This window comes from Neolamprologus brichardi, chromosome 7 (genome assembly GCF_056152115.1).
Source record: "Neolamprologus brichardi isolate AB-2024 chromosome 7, ASM5615211v1, whole genome shotgun sequence".
Lineage (NCBI taxonomy): Eukaryota > Metazoa > Chordata > Actinopteri > Cichliformes > Cichlidae > Neolamprologus > Neolamprologus brichardi.
In genome coordinates, this window is record NC_142110.1 from 7,955,190 (window position 1) to 7,973,307 (window position 18,118).

Here is an 18,118-nt window from a genome sequence, read left to right on the forward strand (position 1 = left end):
CAGGACTGAAAATGAGTGAAAAAGCAACCTGTATCCAAAGGAAAACTTTGAAAGACCTTCAGAAAGCCTGGAAGAGGAAGAATATTAATTATATTAGCAAAATATAAAGAAATGAGAGGTGGTTTCAGACTTTCTGTATTTTATCACTGCATGGATTCGATATTTGAGACAGCACGGAAGAACATCCAGAATTCATTTAAAAAACGACTCGATTAATCAGTGTAGTGGGAAATGTTCACTGAATGAACATCGGGTTCAGATGTGATTTGCTCTTTCAGTTTGCTGTTTGTTGGTGCTGTGTGCATTTCTCAAACTTCAGCGCTTTTAGAGGCTTCGAGAATCATTCCTGCAAAGCGACAAAAACATGACACAGTAAGATACAAACATACTGCAGGTTTTATTTTACGTTTGCCATGACAATTAGAAAAAAATCATCTGGTGCACGTGAACATAAATCACTTCCCTCATCCAGCTTCAGTGAGCCAAAGTCACGTCGACGCTGCTAAAGGCGAGCGGCGACGTGCAGGATGTTTGCGTGAAAACACACTTTCACAACCGCCAAATATGATGACTAAACAATGGAGAAACGTGTGAGCCACAGGCCAGTAAAGTCATCATGCATGATAAGTGAGAGCAACACAAAGCAAGCCACAATTCAGTGTCTTCACGTCTGTGGTGCCGTTTGGTAAAAATGAGTAAGACACCGATGAATCCACACACAGTTTCACCGTTATCATGTTTCTACACCCACGAGTGTTATATAGATTTTATTTTTCTCTTTCATTACAAACATTTACAAAGATGACAGCCTTAGTATTAATGAGCAGTTGAGTACAGCGGTGCTAGAAATGCCGAAGCCTGTATAAAGTCGGTGGTCCTACGTTTGTAGCTGAGCTCTCATACGGACAAGCCCAGAATACGATAAGGTGCAAATCATCTCTGTAGAGTTTCCGGTCTGTACACTATAATAGATCAGTCACAAAATCCCTCATCGAATGCAGGCAGAGATACAACATTTGTGATGTCTATCATTTAGAAATAGTGCTTTTCCTGGGCCAATCTGAGGTAGACATAACAAAACCACTGAAGCAAAAAGACTGGTGTTTTCGAAAGATGGCAACTGAGACAGACATTCTTTTGTAATGAGCATACAAGCATAAGAGCTAACGAAGTAAGTCTGAAGCAAGCTGCTTGTTACATCGTGACCTTCTCCAGTCTACTGACAACTGCACAAGAGATCTTACCAGGAGCGATCGACAATTATAAATTAAACAAAGCAGGAATCAACTTTGACATTGTTCTCAGCAGCAGACACGTTGGACAGAGAGCCGTCAGCAACCGCTGCTCCTGAAAGCAGCACCGAAGCCCCCAAGAGCAACATGCCGGAGAGAAGCTGAGATTCTGAGCAGCCGACATTCATACAGTGCATTTCAGCATACACAGCAGGCCTAACACTAAAATACACACTCTGTTACAGCAACTTCACACACACACACACACACACACGCCTCCACAGTTATTGCTTGAAAGCAGAACACGCATACAAAAAACACACAACTCCAGCCAGTAGGTCAGTGCTGCTGAGTGGAGACAAGCAGCAAGGAACAAAAAAAAATTAACATGCAGGCACCTTTAAGTCTGCAGAAAGCACCACGATTTGAAGAAAATAACACGTTAAGAGTAATGTGGCACAGGACACAACAAAACAAAAACACGACTTCACGTAAAAAAAAAGCCTCTCAGATTGCCACATATGCCGTTTTCAAGATAAAAATATGCAACCCCGTGACTTAAAAATGACGACACGTCGAAAAATACTGATAAATGAAACAAAGTCAGGGCTTAGACCTCGGCTGTATTCCTGCTGCACACATTCTTTGGTCATGAATACATTAAATCCAACGGACTCACAAACGCTCTGCCGCACAAAGGAAACACGCAGTAACTGATCCGAAGGTCTGTACAGAAACACGCTGGTGCACGAGTCTTTTGACGGAGGGTTTTTCTGTTTTTTAAGATTAAAAATCCCTAGAAGGATGTTTAATTATTTCCACTGCACAGTGTTGCAGACAACTTTTTTTTTATAGATTGCTGAAATCCTGAACCCGACAGGGTTTCGCAGCCTCGTTTTGCCAGCAACTAAGTGTGTGCGTGTCTGTTTTTACACTTTGAGAGGTGACGTATAAAAAAATGCAAGATCGCTTAAGTTTTTAAAAGTTTTCTTGCAACAAAAATTAGAACTCACATATCTGTGTGATGGGCCTGCTGCAGAGCTTTGTAGCGATAAAAAGCAAATACTAGTTAACTGCATTTACCTTTGCAGGGCAGATTACAACATCACTTTTACAATACTCACTTTTGCAGTGTCTTAACAAATATGATGCCAAACATTTCACAACGTATGCCTTATAACTACTAGTGGGATACGAACTTAAAAGAAATGGTAGGTGTTTTGATTTTCACTGTCTCCGCTCTCTGGCAGTCCACAGGAGTAGCAAAGGCACAAAAACAGATACAGACAATCCCAACCAGTCCTACCCCGACCCATCGCACGGCTCCGGTGTTTCCTCAGCGAAACTCCTTTCCTCGTTTCCCTCCACACCAGAGTCAGAGGTCACATTCAGGTGGGAGTCTTTGCACAGCGTCTGTCCTTTATAGTGCACATTAAAAATGACAAAGACATGCCTTCTTCTGCCCATTGGAATAGAAAGGGTAGGGTAGGGATGAAGGGTAGGGTAGGGATGAAGGGAAGGGTAGGGTAGGGATGGGGGGAGGTAGGAGTGGGCGGGTAAGTAGGGTTAAAGAAATGAGAGGGGGGAAAACAAAAGAAAATCAGCCTTGGAGCTCCTCGAAGCACGTCTCACACACGCGTACTGGCTTTTTAGAGGATGGAGTGAGGGCGTTCCTTGACGAACACTCGGCACAGAAGATGTTTCCACAATGTCTGCAGTGGTGCTGGACATTCAGAGAGAAGAAGAGAGGCTCAGGGTAAGGAACGACTCAAACGTGCTCTCTTATGGGTTAAAAACAAAAATCATACCCACCTTCCTGACTGTGACGGTGAAGCCTTTCCCACAGGCCATGCAGTTCTGCACTTCGTGATCCTCAGCCCACTTTCTGGTCAGACTCTGTGACTGTTTGATCTAAAGGGATCAACAGAAGCTGGCACAATCAGACAACGTGTAACTTTATCGCTATGGTAAAGAGCCCCCTTTTTCATCATCTCATTATTTTAGAATTTCTGTTTTGGTGCTGACCTGAAGCGACTGGTTCTCTCTGCCGAGCTCCTGCATGGCAGCCGTCGTGTCATCCAGTTTCCTCCTTAGCTCCACCACTTTGGCCTGGAGCTTCTCGATCTCACCTTCACCCTTCACGCACCTGAAACACAACCGTAGAGCCCCAGTGACGTCATCTTATTTAATGGTTTAAGCTTCAAAATGCATTTCCTAAATGGGTAAGATGATTTCATTTGTTAGGAGGTGTGACAGTTTTTTATAACTACATCATCGCATGAATATAAAACGCTTTTAAACATCATTTAAAGGTTTCTACTATAAACTAAGTTTAGCATTCAGTTCCTGATGGGCCCCATTACACGTTTTCATTTGTAAGGCATCAGTGAAGCTCGTGATGGTCACATCCACAGCCACGCAGCTGATCTGCTACCTGTCTGCTGCTCCAGCCTGTGGGTGGCTTGGGAGTGGAAATGGTTTGAGTGCAGAGGCCAACCAAATCGAATTAACCATCTGCTGTGACGCCATGAGAAGGATTGTTTTTTTATTTACACTTATTTCTTAAAATAGCCTATTTTCATGGTTATGTTTCTTGAATATTATCTGCATCTTTTTGGGGGCATAATGAAACCTGCATTTTAGAAAGTGTGCCTGTACATCCTTGGTTATTTGGCTCCTGACAGCTACTGAATTTTACTTGGAAATGAGGCGTATCAGCTTTTCAATTTAACAAAGACAAGCGCTCGGTTTATTAAAAAAAAAAACATTATAGAAAGTGGATATATTTCGACCTGCACCTGCTGGCTGATATTTATTTTGTTTGTTATTTTTTTCCTTTTATAGAGAATTTCCCACTTATTTTTGATTTGCTGTGCATAAAAAACATTGAGCCAATTTAAACGTGTGGACAAAGAGTTTATAAAGCACTGAGGATGGTAACATATAGACAGTATCATTTCTTTTTCTTGGAACTGAATATATGACCAATAAAATACTGTGAATAGTTCTAAAAGCAGTGAATTTTCAAGGTGCGCAAGGATATTGCTATCTGCTAAGCAAAGTGTCAAAGGTCAAAGGGAAGTAATATCAATTCACCTTTCCAAAAGAGCCCGTCGCTCGTCCTGGTTGTTCTGCACGGTGGCCTCCAGCACAGCGATTTCTCCTCTCAGCTCATCCGTCTGTTTCTCGAGTTCGCCGACTCTCCGCTGGCTGCCCTGCCATTCCCTCTTCAACGTGGCCACGTTTTCATTCAGGGCTGTCACCTGCAAACCGATCTTAGCTTCTGCCTCCTCCCCACGTTTCACCTGCTCTTGCCATCTCTTCTTCTCTGCTGCCTTTTGATGGAAGAATTGACCGTGTCAGAGAAAGGAATAAGAAGGGAAGCGCCTAATACTGTATTTCTTGGGATTTGGGAGCCTACCAGCTGATCCTGAGCGTCCCTGATTTGGGCTAGGAGCTGCTCCTCCCTCTCACTCCTGCTGTCCTTGGTGGTCTGGTGCTCCTTCTGCTCCTGCTTGAGAGCACCCTGTGCTGCCTCCACCTGAGCCTGCAGCTCAAGTTTCTGCTGGATCAACAGCTGTTTGGCTTCCTGCAATTCGCCGAGCTCCTGAGAAGACACAGTTATGGGCATCGATAGACAAATTGGTCAAGTTTTTGGGACAAAAGAAGCAATAACTTATCTGTGATCTCTTCACAGCTATGATGTCAAATTGCTGGCTAGAATGCAGCCTTGCTGCATCCCTGACACACCAACATGAGAAATATCAGTATGAGATATATCAATATTTAATATCTTAAATCTTAAGACAAACACTGCTGCTTGTTAAGCAGCGTGACTGACCTTCTCGCTCTTCTCTGTTAGTGTCTTTAACTCTGAAGTCAGCCTGCTGTTGTTCTTCTCCAGGACACTCTTTGCTTTGTTCAGCTCCTCCACATTGCTCTTCTCCTTGTCCAGCTCCTCCTTAACTTGACCCTGAATCAGTTGGCACGGTTTAGATTAAATGAATTGATAACTGTGAACATTTAGGTGTTAATAGTTTCCCAGACCTTTTGCTTCTGCAACTCCTTCAGGGTTCGCTCCTTCTGTTGGAGCTTCTCGTCCCGTTTGGCAAGCTCCTGCTCCAGCGAGCTACGGGCTGATTTCAAGTCCTGGATCTGGGACTCTAAGCCTGACTGATGGGTTTGATTAGCAGCCAGCTCCTCCTGAGCCACGCTCAGTTTCTGCTCTGACGCCTGCACACAGAAGAAGTTTGAAAGTCACTTAGAATCACTCACTGCAAAATCCGCAAGTATAATTTAATAAATTTCAATCTGAGACTGAGAATCACCTGAAGCTGCACTATAACAGCCTCGTCTCGCTTGCATTAATGTACCTTGAGATCCTGACGGAGGGCAGAAACCTCGGAGTCTTTTCCGTACACGTCAGATTGAAGCTTACTGATGTTTTCCTTGCTTTGCTCCAAGGCCTTCTGCAGCTCTGCTGTCCGGCTCTTCTCGGAGTTCAGCTCCTGGCCGAGCCCTGACACCTGTGCCCTCAGCTTATTTTCTTCTTGTGCCTGGAGATAACAGTTAAAGAAACAAATTCATATACAGACTGTGATGGATTGTCCACTGTTACAAAGCTCAACTCATTGAGAATAACTTGTATCAGTATAGAAACACTGACCACAATGTTAATGAGGAGATGTACAATGCTTGTCTCTTTTCTTAGTTTAAAGACAGTACTTACTTTCTTGACACCAGCTTCCTTTAGCTCTGTCACTTGGCCATTCAGTTTCTTAATCTCTTCTTCCAAAGATCCCTGGGTCATCTTCAGTTGTGTCCGCAGCTTTTCCAGCTCGTTCTCCTTTTCCCTCAGTGTCTCCTGAGTCTTTGTGTGCTGCTGTTCTAATGAGGTCAGCTGCACTTTCAGCTGCTTCTCTGACTGACAGTTTCAGACACAACAGATGTTTATGTGTTGGATTTTAAAGTCTATAACATTTGATATTGCATTTTCTTTTTAGACGCTTACCTCTCTCATCTGCTCCAGCTGTTCTTTGGATTCCTTCATTGCCTTTGTGATGGACTCATTATTTTTCAGAAGCTCCTGTCTTGCTTTTTCATTAGACTTATCCTGGGGAGAGATGGAATCATGTGAGTAATTGTTTCCTAGAATTTCTCACATTCTGCAGATTAACCAAACCTACCTTCTCCGCTATAGCTGATTTATGGTTCTTCCTCTCAGTGTCCAGTTGACTCTGACTCTCTTTCAGTGCCTTGTTAGCCTTTCCGAGACTCTCCTGAGTAGCTGCAAGCTCCTTTTGTTGAGCCTTTTTCCCCTCTTGGGCCTTTTGTAACTCTGCTGCCAGACTCTGAGCTTTTTTATCCAGCTCTGCATGCTGAGACTTTCCCTCCTGGGTCACCTTTTCCAGGTTTGCCTTCAAAGTAGCAACCCCCTGCTCGGATTGTGCTAGCTTCTGTTGGACATCACTCAAGGCACCTGCCTTTTTCTTTAATTCCTCCTGCAGACTTGTAGCACTTGGCAGAGGAAAGACAGGAGGTTATTCAATAAAACACAAACACAGAAAAATCAGTAAAATACAGTTACTCTGAAAACTAAAAAGCACAATCTCTCACCCTGCTTTCTCAGTCTCCAGCGAGCGTTGTAGCTCCTTGGCTTTCTTTTTAACTTCCGAACTTTCCTTCTGCAGCTGCTGCAGTTCCTGCTGCGCCTGATCCCGTGCAGCCTGCATCTCCCCTACCTGTGACTCCAATTTCTATTAGAATAAAGCGCCACGTTAACTTATAAAAGAAATACATGGATGTACTTTCTAGGTGTTACATCATTCAGATCAAAAATAAATCTCTTAAACCGAGAACTCAACGCAGACCTTGCCGAGTCCCTCCAGCTGCTCTATCCGCTGCTCTGAGGCCAGTAGCTTGTCTTTGCATTCCTTCAGACTGCTTTCCAGTTGTGTGCACTGCTCTTGTCTCTCTTTGAGCCTTTGGCCATGATCCTCCAGGTTCTTCTGAACCTTATTCAGCTCCTAAAAGGGACAGCAAGGCAGAGTGAAGGACAGCAGCAATAAAAAGTTGAGCAGAGGTGGAACAGACGAAAAAAAAAGCACAAAGTCAAATGAAACTGAAAACTGTGTTTCACTGTTTTGGTCTTCAAAGGAAAGAAATATGACACATTACAAAGGAAGCAGTGGGGCGCTTTAGCCAAATTTTAACACCAGTGGTACAGAGAGGAAGCTAACCTGCTGCTTGTCCTGTAGTGCATGTTGGGCAGACTCCAGGCTGTTCTCGAGGTTTGCTTTCTGTGCAGCCTTAGCTGCCTCTGCAGAAAGCAACAGCTCTGTCTTTGCCTTCAGCTGCAGAAAAACAATCTGTTATTCTCACTATTTAAACTAAAGACACAACATAGTGTTCTTGGCTCAGTTAAGCTGCACGTGTGCAACACACCTGTATCAATATCGACACGTTAAAGTCAGACACGTTTATCAGAGGCTTACCTGAGTATCCAACTGGGCCACTTTCTCCTTGCTCTCCGTGAGCTGGGTGGTGAGTTCAGTGACTGAAGTCTCCAGGGTATGAGCTCGGTCCTGGGCCGAGCGGAGCAGAGTCTTCTGCTCCTGGACCTGCTTGTGTAGATTATCTTGTGCTTGCTTGTTGCTCTCTGATTGGTTCTTGAGCTTGTCTGTCAACTGTGTTACCTTTAAATCCCACACATGAAAAAAAGTTAGAAACTCGGGGAATGACTAAGAGCTCAATGCTGGTCTTTCTATATGATGCTATGTTTTTTTTCCTTCTATACAACAGTAACGGACATGAGGTGAGGCAATCTAGAAGAGTGTGTGTGTGTGTGTGTGTGTGTGTGCCCACTTGTTCTTGTAGTGCATGGTTTTTCTCTTTAAGCTGGTTAAGGACAGCTGTCTCTCCTTCCCCGGCCTGGATTTTGGCACACAGGTCCTCTCTCTCAGCTTCCAGCTGGCTCACTGTGTCTTTACTCTTCTGAAGCAGAGCTTCCAGGTTCTGTATCTTCTGGTCTTTATCTCCGATTTGACGCAACACCTGCTCCAGGTCATTCTAAAGCAAGACAAACCAGACTTTTGGTATTTTGTTCATTTTTTTAAAAACTGTAAATCCTTTATCTCATTGGGGTTGTGATGTGATACACATGGAAAAATGTTGACTTGAGCTGAATCGTTCCGTAAATATAATCTTATTCCACCATGATGAAATTAAATGCGATTTCAGTTAAATACTCAAATTAATAAAATATTAAACACAGCTGTCTTTTTATGCTTTGTGCTTACTGACGATATAATAAATGTCTGAGGTGAGAGGTTACAGAGGAGCCTTACCTGCGCCTCGCGGAGTTTGCCGTTGGTGTTTTGCTGCAGTGCCTGCAGCTCCTGGTGCTGCTGCTTGGCTTTCTCCTGCTGGTGCTGCAGGTCTGTGCTCTTACTGGCACTCTCCTTCAACTGAGGCAAAAGCAAATGAGCATCATTACTAATTTTATCGCTTTCACACTGTTTTTTGCCTATACACCTAACATCAGGTAAATTTGTTAACCATTTGTTAACCAATCCTCTAAATTATACTCTTTCATCAAGATTCTAACTCTTTCATCAAGATTTGTGTGTGGGCTTTTTTCTTTTGTTTTTTAGGGGGGTATTTTGTCCTGTCCATCACTGATTCCTTCCTGAATTTTAGTCAAATAAACAAATCAAAAGTATATTTGACTATTTTTCAGTGCACAAAACTCTATCTAGAGATATTCTGATGTTCGCTCTTTCCAATTCCCAATTTCCCTGCAAGAATCATTAAAGCTCCAGCAGATGCCCACCTGTTCCTCTGCACGGGAGAGTTTGAGCTGCAGGTCGGCTGCTTGTTGCTCGCGGTCCTTGAGTTTCTCCCCCGACAGCTGCCTCTGTTCTTTCAATCGACCTTGCACCTCACCCAGCTGCCTCTCTGCCTCCAACAGTTTGGCATGCAGCTAGAAGAGCGCAGAGACGACAGTAAAGAGTAAAGTAGATAACAAAGGATGACAAAGTCCAAGAGCAGGAAATACCAGATATTTAGATGTGGAAAATCAACTCTACTGTGTTTTATGTTTTTTGCTGCACTTTAAACCAATATTATGGTTTAGGTCTGTTTTTTTCACCCTCCCAGCCAAAATATTTGACACGATATTATGTGTGTAACTGAAATGTAAGTAGTAAATTATATTCAGTGTATTTTTTTATACTAATTTGCAACAACGTTCATCTAAAAGCACTTCATGTTTTGAAGAGACGTTTTAGACAATATATGCAAAAGCACATTTTCAAGAGCCTCTGATGTTTTGTTCTCCAACTCTTTCTAACAACAGAAGCATTTGTGACTTCTTTGCCTGCCTGACTCACCTGACTGATCTCAGTCTGCTGCTGAGCACCTTGGCTTTCCTTTTCTTCCCGCTGCTGTTCCAGCTGTTTCCTCTCAACCTTTAACTCTGCATGCTTCACCTCTAGCTCTGTAATCTCACTCTTCAACTTTGCCACCTCCTCAGCCCTCTCTGAGACCTCCATCTGGGCTTTGTGCAGGGACGCCTCAGCCCCTGTGGCCCGAGCCTGCAGCTCTTGCACTTCTAATTCCCTTTCCCTCAGGCTTTCTTGGACTTCCTTCTTGGAAGCTTTCTCAGCCCCTAGATGCTCCTCAAGATCTTGATACTCCTTCTCCTTGCGTGCAAGCTTTTCAGACAGGCTCTGCAAGTATAACAGAAGACAACATCAGTCAGTTATGCGATCTATGCTAAGACATTTGGCCTTTATGGTGGTGAAGTTTTTCCATAAATTGAACAAAACTTGTGAATGAGAAAACAATAGCAAGCAAAAATGACTGCCTTGTGTTACTTCTTGGCGGTGAGCAGGGTCTATTGAAAAAGACTGATAATGTTACAGCCGCTAATTAAGTCACAGCGGAACATGAACCGTTTGTCTTTTCTAAATTAAAACCGTTAGCATGATAGGAGTTGCACCACGTCATGAACACACCCCGCCCCGCACAACCTCATGTGATACGAGCAATGGAAAAGAACAGTGGCCTGTCAAGAGTCAAGAATAAAGTGAGGTATGCCATTTCTAGAGGATGGTTTACAACACAGAGCTGCACAGCACTTACTCCGGCTGCAAACTTGGCAACAGGGCGACAAAGAACATAATGTTGTTAATAGTGAAGCATGCTGCTAACTAGGAAGAGTGACAGGGGATCTGGATTTCACAGACATCCAAGAACCCTCGATAGATTTTTGACTCCCACTCTGCATTTATGCATTTCCTTCCTTCTCCGTGTTTTTGCTTTTCTCCTCTCGCTCACCTCCTCCTGTCTCTCACCATCTGCTCAACCTTTTTTTGCCCCTTTTTATTCTCATGAGATAAATATCTGTATCAGCTCTCGGGTGTCCTGTTGTTAGGAGAAGCACAGGGCAGTGGCAACGTGCTGGAGATCCACTTCTCTAATCCCCTTCTTACCAGAAGGCTGGAGGACTGCTGTTGAGAATTTAATCTCTGGCTACGTTTCCCCAGTTCCCGTTGCAGCAGTGCTGTTACCTGTGACTGCATTTCACCCCTAGTGATAGAGCCTCCAGTGCAGCGCTGGTTTAATTATAGTGCTGCGTGTAAGTTTTGCCAACATATCTGGGTTGTCAAAGACAGTTGGTGACAGCAGGGTATTGTGATGAGACCTGATACTGAGCAACAGAGGAAGGTTTACAGCAGCTGCTGAGACTGAGTAATGATACTGTGGGAAAAAGTAAATCCTACACATTCTTGCAGTGCAACAGATGTAAAGGTAGACACGTTTGCACCTGCACTTATTCGTCCAGAATAGCTACAACAGCTGTAGCTGGTTCTGGCGTGGTGAGCGTGTGTTACCTGACTTTGCTGCTGCAAGTTATTCAAATTGCTCTGCAACTCATGGATCTGTTGTGTGTAGACGGCTGCTTCCTGAGGACCCTTCTCCAGCTCTGCCTTCAGTTGGGATATGGTCATCTGCAGTCCAGTAAAAAAGACACGTTAGACTCTTTCTCAAAAACAAATGTATATTGAAGAAACAGAAGCAGCACTGTAAAGGACTGGCATAAAATAAAACACAGACTAGTAATGAGCAGGCTTCACTTCCACAAAAGCTAATAAGTAAATAAAATAAATTCACAGACTAATAAAAGTAAAGACAAAAACGAAACAAAGCTCCAAAGAAATGAAACTAAATTTGGGGGCCAACTTGTTTACCTCCAGTTTACGAATCTTGAGTATTGTGAGTGTTGCGGAGGGGTGTGTGAGAAGCAGAAGGAAGAAAGGGAAAAAGACAGAGGGACAAAAGTGAGTCACGAAACAACAGCAAGCAGCAGCACAGAGCTGCTGAGCTGAGAGAATAAAAATCTGAATATCTCACACAAACATGTGTTTAATATACTAAAACGACAGCGAGTTGGAGACAGCTGACAAATTCCTAACAGCGCTCCTCGTCAACTATATCTGACAGCTATTATATAATTAAAACCCAGACCTCTAAATATTCTCAAAATCGGCTTTTTTCAGTGTGTAAAAAATATGAGTAGGTCTTTAAGATCATTTGCAGAAGGAGAGGTTCAGGGCCCGCGGCTGCCTGATAGAGCTCTAAAAATAGTCCTCTCCTTCTGGGAGAAAAATGCAGGAAATAGGGCTGAATTATTCACCATGCATTAATTAAAGGCTGAATTAGGCACAAAGCCCAAAGAACATCTGAACTTTTTCATAACTTATTTCAAAACTGTTTCTTGTCTTTGGTGAACTGTGAAAAGGAAGTCAAATTAAACTTTTTCAAATATTTACACAGACAATGACAACAATCGCTTTTATGTGACTGTGACAGTCGAGAGCGTCAAACGCAACAGGTGTTTCGGCTTTCTAACCTCTGAGGTAGTGTAATTAGCCTGCAGTTGCTCATAATGGTTTTTGAGGCGCTCTGACTCTTCCTCCCTCTCACGGGTCATGTTGTCCATCAGCGTTTGCACCTGGACCAGCTCCTTCTGCAGAACCTCGACATCCTCAACGCCCGGTCGCTGCAGCTAGGGGGCAGAGAAAAAAAACACCATGTTTAAAAAAAGAAAAAAGAAAAAAGGACTGGGTCACAACAAGTCCAGCAAAAGACAAAAGCTTTATGAAATTCACCAGGCGTGCACACTTTAAAATGCTTTTGAACAGCACCAGTACGATGTTCTGACTTCAGTAAATCCAAGAGTCTACAGTTCAGTGGTTTTAGGATTAAATCTACTATTAGTTCCATTCGTGGATAGCTGATTTTAAATCAAACTGTCAATGTGTGACTGAAGTGCAGCCATACATGCACATGCCATACCACTGTGCCCACCATGTTTGAGAGCAAATGTTTGCTTCACATCGTGACCTGTATCGCCCATCCTCCAAACTTTTCTCTTCCCATCGTTCAGTTTTCACCAGGCCGAAGATTTGTTTGGATTTTTTTAAGAGCAGTCTACTCCGGTCTTCCTGGTCCTGAGCGTAACCAATGGTTTGCACCTTGTTGTAAACATTCTGCGTTTACACTCATGAAGGCATCGCTTGATTGTAGACTGTGACAATGATACTCCTATCTCCTCGAGAATGTTTTGACTTGGTTAGATGTTGCCAAGTTTTTGTTTTTGTTTTTAAACAAAGAATGAATTTGCGATCATCAGCTTTAGCTATCTTCTGTGGTCTTTCAGGCACTTTGAGCTGGCTAGTGTGTTTCTTCTTTTCTTCTTAAGAATGTACCAGATTGTTGATTTGGTCACTTTTAAAAGTTTCTCTCTAATGTTTTTATCTGGGTTTTTAAACCTAATTATAGCCTCCCTCACTTGCGCCAAAATCTCTATGGCCCTGATATTGAGAGTTCGAATGAAAAGCTATCAAAGCTAAGATCAATGCCTGAAATCAACTCGAGAGTCTTTACTTGCTTAGTTTGTCGTGGAATAATCAAAGAACCATGAAGCTGGTTATCAATCAATTTTCCAATTGTTTTCATCTTATGAAAATGGGGGAATATGAATAAAAATGGCCGTCATTTCTAAACAGGTAATGCAAATTTTTCATTAAGCACTTTAAATTAAAGCTGTAAGTCTCACTTATATCACATATTGATAGTTTGATTTAAAATCCACCGAAATGATGTAGAGACACAAAAAAAGGACCTAGCTGCATTTTTGGGTGAAGCTTCCATAAACCAGTTGGAGTAGTTAACACCTGTTCAGGCCAGACGGCACAGGAGTATGAGCATAATTGTACGTTTGAACCACGCGACTATTGCTGAGGCCAGTTCACTTTTTCAGGTGATAGAACTTTTTTTCTCAACACGTCTTTGACAAATGTGTGGACAGGGCCTGTGTTGATCCTTCAGGAACACAGCTCAGAGTCAAACTGAAATCACTGTGGAGGTCAGACTCTAAAGAAAACATTTACTCGAGAGAACAAAATAAATAACAAAAGATTCTTGGAGCGTGTTGCTGTACCAGCTCTGTTTGGAGTCGCTCGTTCTCCTCCTTCGCTTCCCGCAGTTGTTCGTTCAACTTGGCTAATCTCTGGTCGGCAGCCTCCCTGAGGCTTTTCTCCTCATCGTAACGGGACTTCAAATCTGTTGGATTCAGTGATGGAAAAAATGAAAAAAAAAAATGAAAAATGTAATCAGATTTATCCTGGAAAATACTCATTCCTTGAGGCTGGGTTGAAAAACGAAAAAATTCTGAATAAGAACAAATGGATTTGTAAAAGAAAAATAAATAAATGATGATGCAGACCCACAGACTCAGGCCTCCCAGTTGTCCGGCCGAACACTAACCTACTATCTCTGTGGCCAGCTGGGCAGCCTTCTGCTCAAACAGGTCTTTCATCTGTTTGATGTTGAACTTCTCTGTCTCAGCTTCATTCAGCTTCCTTTCAAGTACTGAAAAACAGCATGACATATTAGCGACTGATGATCTGCTCTGTAGTTACACGTGCACTTTAAGGGTCCCCTACCTGAATCATCCGCGCTCATCTGCCCATCGTTCTGCGGATGTGAGCGAATGAGAGAAACATTGCATTAGCATCATGTTTTACATTCACAAAATCACCTCTTCATTAAAACATGTTTTTTTTAAAAAATCTTGAAGCATTTACCTGCTTCAGGTGTCCTTGGACTTTGTCTAACTCCTTTTTTAGCTCACCAGAGAACCATCTTTCCTCCTAACCATGAAAAACACACTCATAAATCAAGTTTGCAGAATCATTGACACCGCTCGCTAACAGGTACAGTTTAAACGCAGCTATACCTTGAGAGAAGCGTGCAGGTCCTGGACCTCCTGCCGCAGCATTGTGAGGTCTTCCCTAAAAGAGAAAAAACCAAACACTAAATTAAACACTGCCACAAACGTACTGAGGTCAGTCTCTATGCTTTGATCATAAACGCTAATCTCACCTAGTGGGGGCCACGTGAGCAGGGAGGTCTCCGGTATCATGGAACAGCTCATAGTGCTTGAACAGCTCCTCTGCAGAGTTGTGAGACTTCATGCACTGAGGACAGATGAAGCCCTGCACACAGAAGCATGCCATCATTGAAAACTGCTTCAGTTAAAAATACATAAAACAGCAAAAACTAAAAAAAAAAAAACAAAAGTAGAAGTTCTCAGTTAAAAGCAAAGTGCATCCACATTACCTCAGATGTCTGATCGTGGTTAAGGTCGGTGCTGGGCTGCTCTGACTCTGCATTCTGGGACCCTCCCTTCCCGGGAGTCTGGTGAACAGAAAATAAGACTTTTATGTTGAAGCTCAATACCTCAACGCGACAAAATTAAAAGTCCATAACTTATAACATTCTGATCTATTGAAATCACATTGTTATAAGCATTAGCAACACCATTTGTTTTAAGATTTAAAATATAACTGAGATGACTCGTGTTTCTCTTCATCTGTAATATTTAAAGTAGTTAATAATCTCTGGCAAAGGCACATATCTGTCTATGTAAAGTCTGACATATTAAAGAACCTAAAGTCACATTTACCCATACATTCATTCAGTAAGTTCTTCTATGCACTTCTAAGCGAATTATCTTCATCACTTCCACAGCCAAGCTAACATTCATGTCTTTTGAGTGTAGGAGGAACATGCAAACTCCACATAGAAAGGTCCCAGCCAATCAGGAGATTCAAACCCTGAATTTTCTTACTGTGTAACAGTGTTTACCAGTGCACAACCTGACCATGTGGAACTTAAACACCCTACAGAGCCTGGATATAGGATTGTGTTAAGGCACAGATCTGGAGCTTCAACACTTCTTCAAGGGAAGATTTTTAGAACGCCAAGAGTCATTCTAGCCATAACTGCTAAGGCCAAACTAAGCTATCGGACACCTGGGCTTCATGATAAAGAGGCAAGGCAGAAGCCTTTCTAGCGAGAGACACATGAAAGCTGCCTGGAGTTACGAAAAGAAAGGACCTCGACTGTGAGAAACAACATCCACTAACCAAGCAGGAACTATTTGATCTCAATGCTAAGTGTCATGTCAGAAGCACACTTTGTAATCTGGCTAGGAAATATTTTTAAAATTTCCCCAACACTGATTTTCCTTGTACAGTCCCTATCAGTGCTTCCAGCATTTCACATGTATGACGCTGTGGTGCTGGTGTGGCTATGCTTCAGTCACAGATTCGGTTTTAAAAGCAGCAATGATTTACCTAGACTATCTGCCTTTCCTGTGTTATTGCATATTAATAACTATTTGACATATGTGTTTACAAATTTTCTGTGACTTCATGAAATGTGCAAGGCTTTAGCCCACTGGCCTGAAAAACAAACACATTAGCTAGGTGTTCTGCATGTTTTCCATTCACAAAAAGGATTTATTGGTGCGGGTGACATGAATGACAGAGGTCAAAATTTGTGTTTGTGCAAGTTGGGCATTCAGCAAAGACTGACCTAAGTTTGTTTAAAGGCTGACAAAACACTTAAGGGTTGGGTTGCATTACGGAGCAACCTTTGACCCTAGTTCAACAAATTGTGTGTGTGTGTGTGTGTGCGTGCGTTATGTAATATTACTAGCCTCAAAAATAAATATACATACATTAAAAAATATACAAAACTGTATTATACTACAGGCCTAATAGCAACTGCATTACCAGTGGGATTATTATTGTACATTGTTTTGAAATGGACTGGAAATACAATATTTGTCATCTTTTAAACTACTGTTAAAACCTGTTGAAATCCCTTTAAGGTCAAGGGTGGTGTTGCAGCTGTGACATGGCAAAGTTATAAAATGAACTGCAATCAGTATCTTGTAGCCTGATAAGTATTTGAACCTATAAAATTACCTGAGTGTCTAATCACTCTGTAAATAAGGTGGTTCAAAAGCAACTTCTCATATATAAAAAGGGGTGAGATGTGAACTGTCTTCACTAAACAGAGTATGTCTCCCTTTAGTCCTATTAACCCATAATAATAGCCACAAGGTGGTGACAGTTACAAAGCTGCTACTTCCTATTTTGGCTGCTCCCTTTAGGACTTGCCATAGGGGATCATCTACCTTCATCTTACCCTATCCATACTATCCCCCTCTGTTGCACCAACCCTCTGCATGTACTCAACATATCCAAACTATATCAGCCTTTCCTCTCTAACTTTGTCTCCAAACCACTCAACCTGGCCTTTTTGTCAGTCCCACTGTTTCTTATATTACCATCTTATAATAGGACTTTTTAGTCTTCATGCCATGCTTCTGTCCCAAATCAGCCCTGACACTTATCTCCACCTCTCTGTTCACGATCTCCAGCTATGTTTAACCTTTTCTGCCTTCACAGTTTCCCGTCCTTGCAGCTTCGCTGTTAATAATTACAAGGCTACAGATAATGTGTAAAAACACAGAACAACACACTACCAAGTGCTTTAAAAATGGACCGACCTAAATAAAAACGGAATGGGTGAAGATTTTTCTTATTAAATCATGATCTAACTAATGTATACAAACTAACGCGAGGAGCGATGCCTTGTGGTAAATGTAGTCTTCTAAGAAGCTAGCCAAGTAGCTGACCTCTGCTCTTTACTCTCACAATTAACTTTAAAGACAAGCAGCTAGTTTAATTAACCATGCCAGCATAAACAGTTTGGGTGTTTACTTGGTTAAAACACGTGTTTCTACGTTGTGGTGAGCCAGATGACAACACTTCCCAACACTAGTAGGTAGCTAACGTCACTGTTAGCATGTGACGAGAAGACGAATTAACCTACCTACTCCTGTAACATAGCTAGCTAACAGAAAGTACGAATAGAAACTGTGTCAATGACTAAATATATCAGCATTTAAACCTCTCCCATAATGGAATAACCCTTAAGAGGTATAAAATTTAAGTATATTATAATCCACAGACTAGTTTCATTCCTGTCCACTTTAGCATGCTCGTTTTATCCAAGTTAGCATTTAATGGTTAGCTGTGTCAGCCCAACACAAGGAGCGCTCGATGTATTCACTCCGACCTGCAGGAACTTTTTCAGCCTACCAGTTCTCACTAGCTAAACGTAAACCCGCCCATCAGCGATACGTTTTGTATCAAAACATTCGTCTCCACCACGAAACCAGACATAGACAGGCCTGTGTCTTCTGAGGAAAACGTCTCCAGTTGCCTAAACAAAAATCGATCCCGATGATTGCTTTGTCCCCCGGATAGCTTACCATTTGCAGTATCCGTCTGAGCATAGCCTCGATTGTGTTTTGTCCCGTCAAGAAATCCTGACAGTTTTCAAAATGCCAAGTTTACGTCTGTGAACGGCGAACACCTGACCGGACTCAGGGAACAGCAGCGACGGATGGGCGGGTCATGGAGAGGATGGCTCAGCACCAGGACCTACACAACCTGGTG

At 42.5% G+C, this 18,118-nt stretch overlaps 1 protein-coding gene across 2 annotated transcripts; it reads right to left on the reverse strand.

Moving 5' to 3' along the window:
- Nucleotides 1-394: 394 nt before the first annotated feature.
- Nucleotides 395-18,077, reverse strand: eea1 (early endosome antigen 1). Of its 2 annotated transcripts, XM_006789539.3 has the most exons (30): nucleotides 17,932-18,077; nucleotides 14,922-14,999; nucleotides 14,685-14,797; nucleotides 14,539-14,593; nucleotides 14,387-14,452; nucleotides 14,246-14,276; nucleotides 14,067-14,171; nucleotides 13,741-13,862; nucleotides 12,148-12,303; nucleotides 11,486-11,500; nucleotides 11,129-11,245; nucleotides 9,623-9,961; nucleotides 9,064-9,213; nucleotides 8,579-8,698; nucleotides 8,097-8,300; nucleotides 7,727-7,927; nucleotides 7,472-7,585; nucleotides 7,103-7,258; nucleotides 6,849-6,988; nucleotides 6,419-6,749; nucleotides 6,244-6,345; nucleotides 5,962-6,156; nucleotides 5,606-5,788; nucleotides 5,280-5,465; nucleotides 5,074-5,205; nucleotides 4,654-4,839; nucleotides 4,329-4,567; nucleotides 3,258-3,378; nucleotides 3,045-3,143; nucleotides 395-2,955 (listed from the first exon to the last, which is right to left on the reverse strand). In XM_006789539.3, exons 1-30 carry the CDS (start codon nucleotides 17,953-17,955, stop codon nucleotides 2,833-2,835), a joined length of 4,203 nt encoding a protein of 1,400 aa, XP_006789602.2. In that variant the 5' UTR covers nucleotides 17,956-18,077; the 3' UTR covers nucleotides 395-2,832. The 2 variants fall into 2 exon arrangements, with proteins under 2 accessions (XP_006789602.2, XP_006789603.2); XM_006789540.3 differs by lacking the exon at nucleotides 11,486-11,500.
- Between the last annotated feature and the right edge of the window lie 41 nt (nucleotides 18,078-18,118).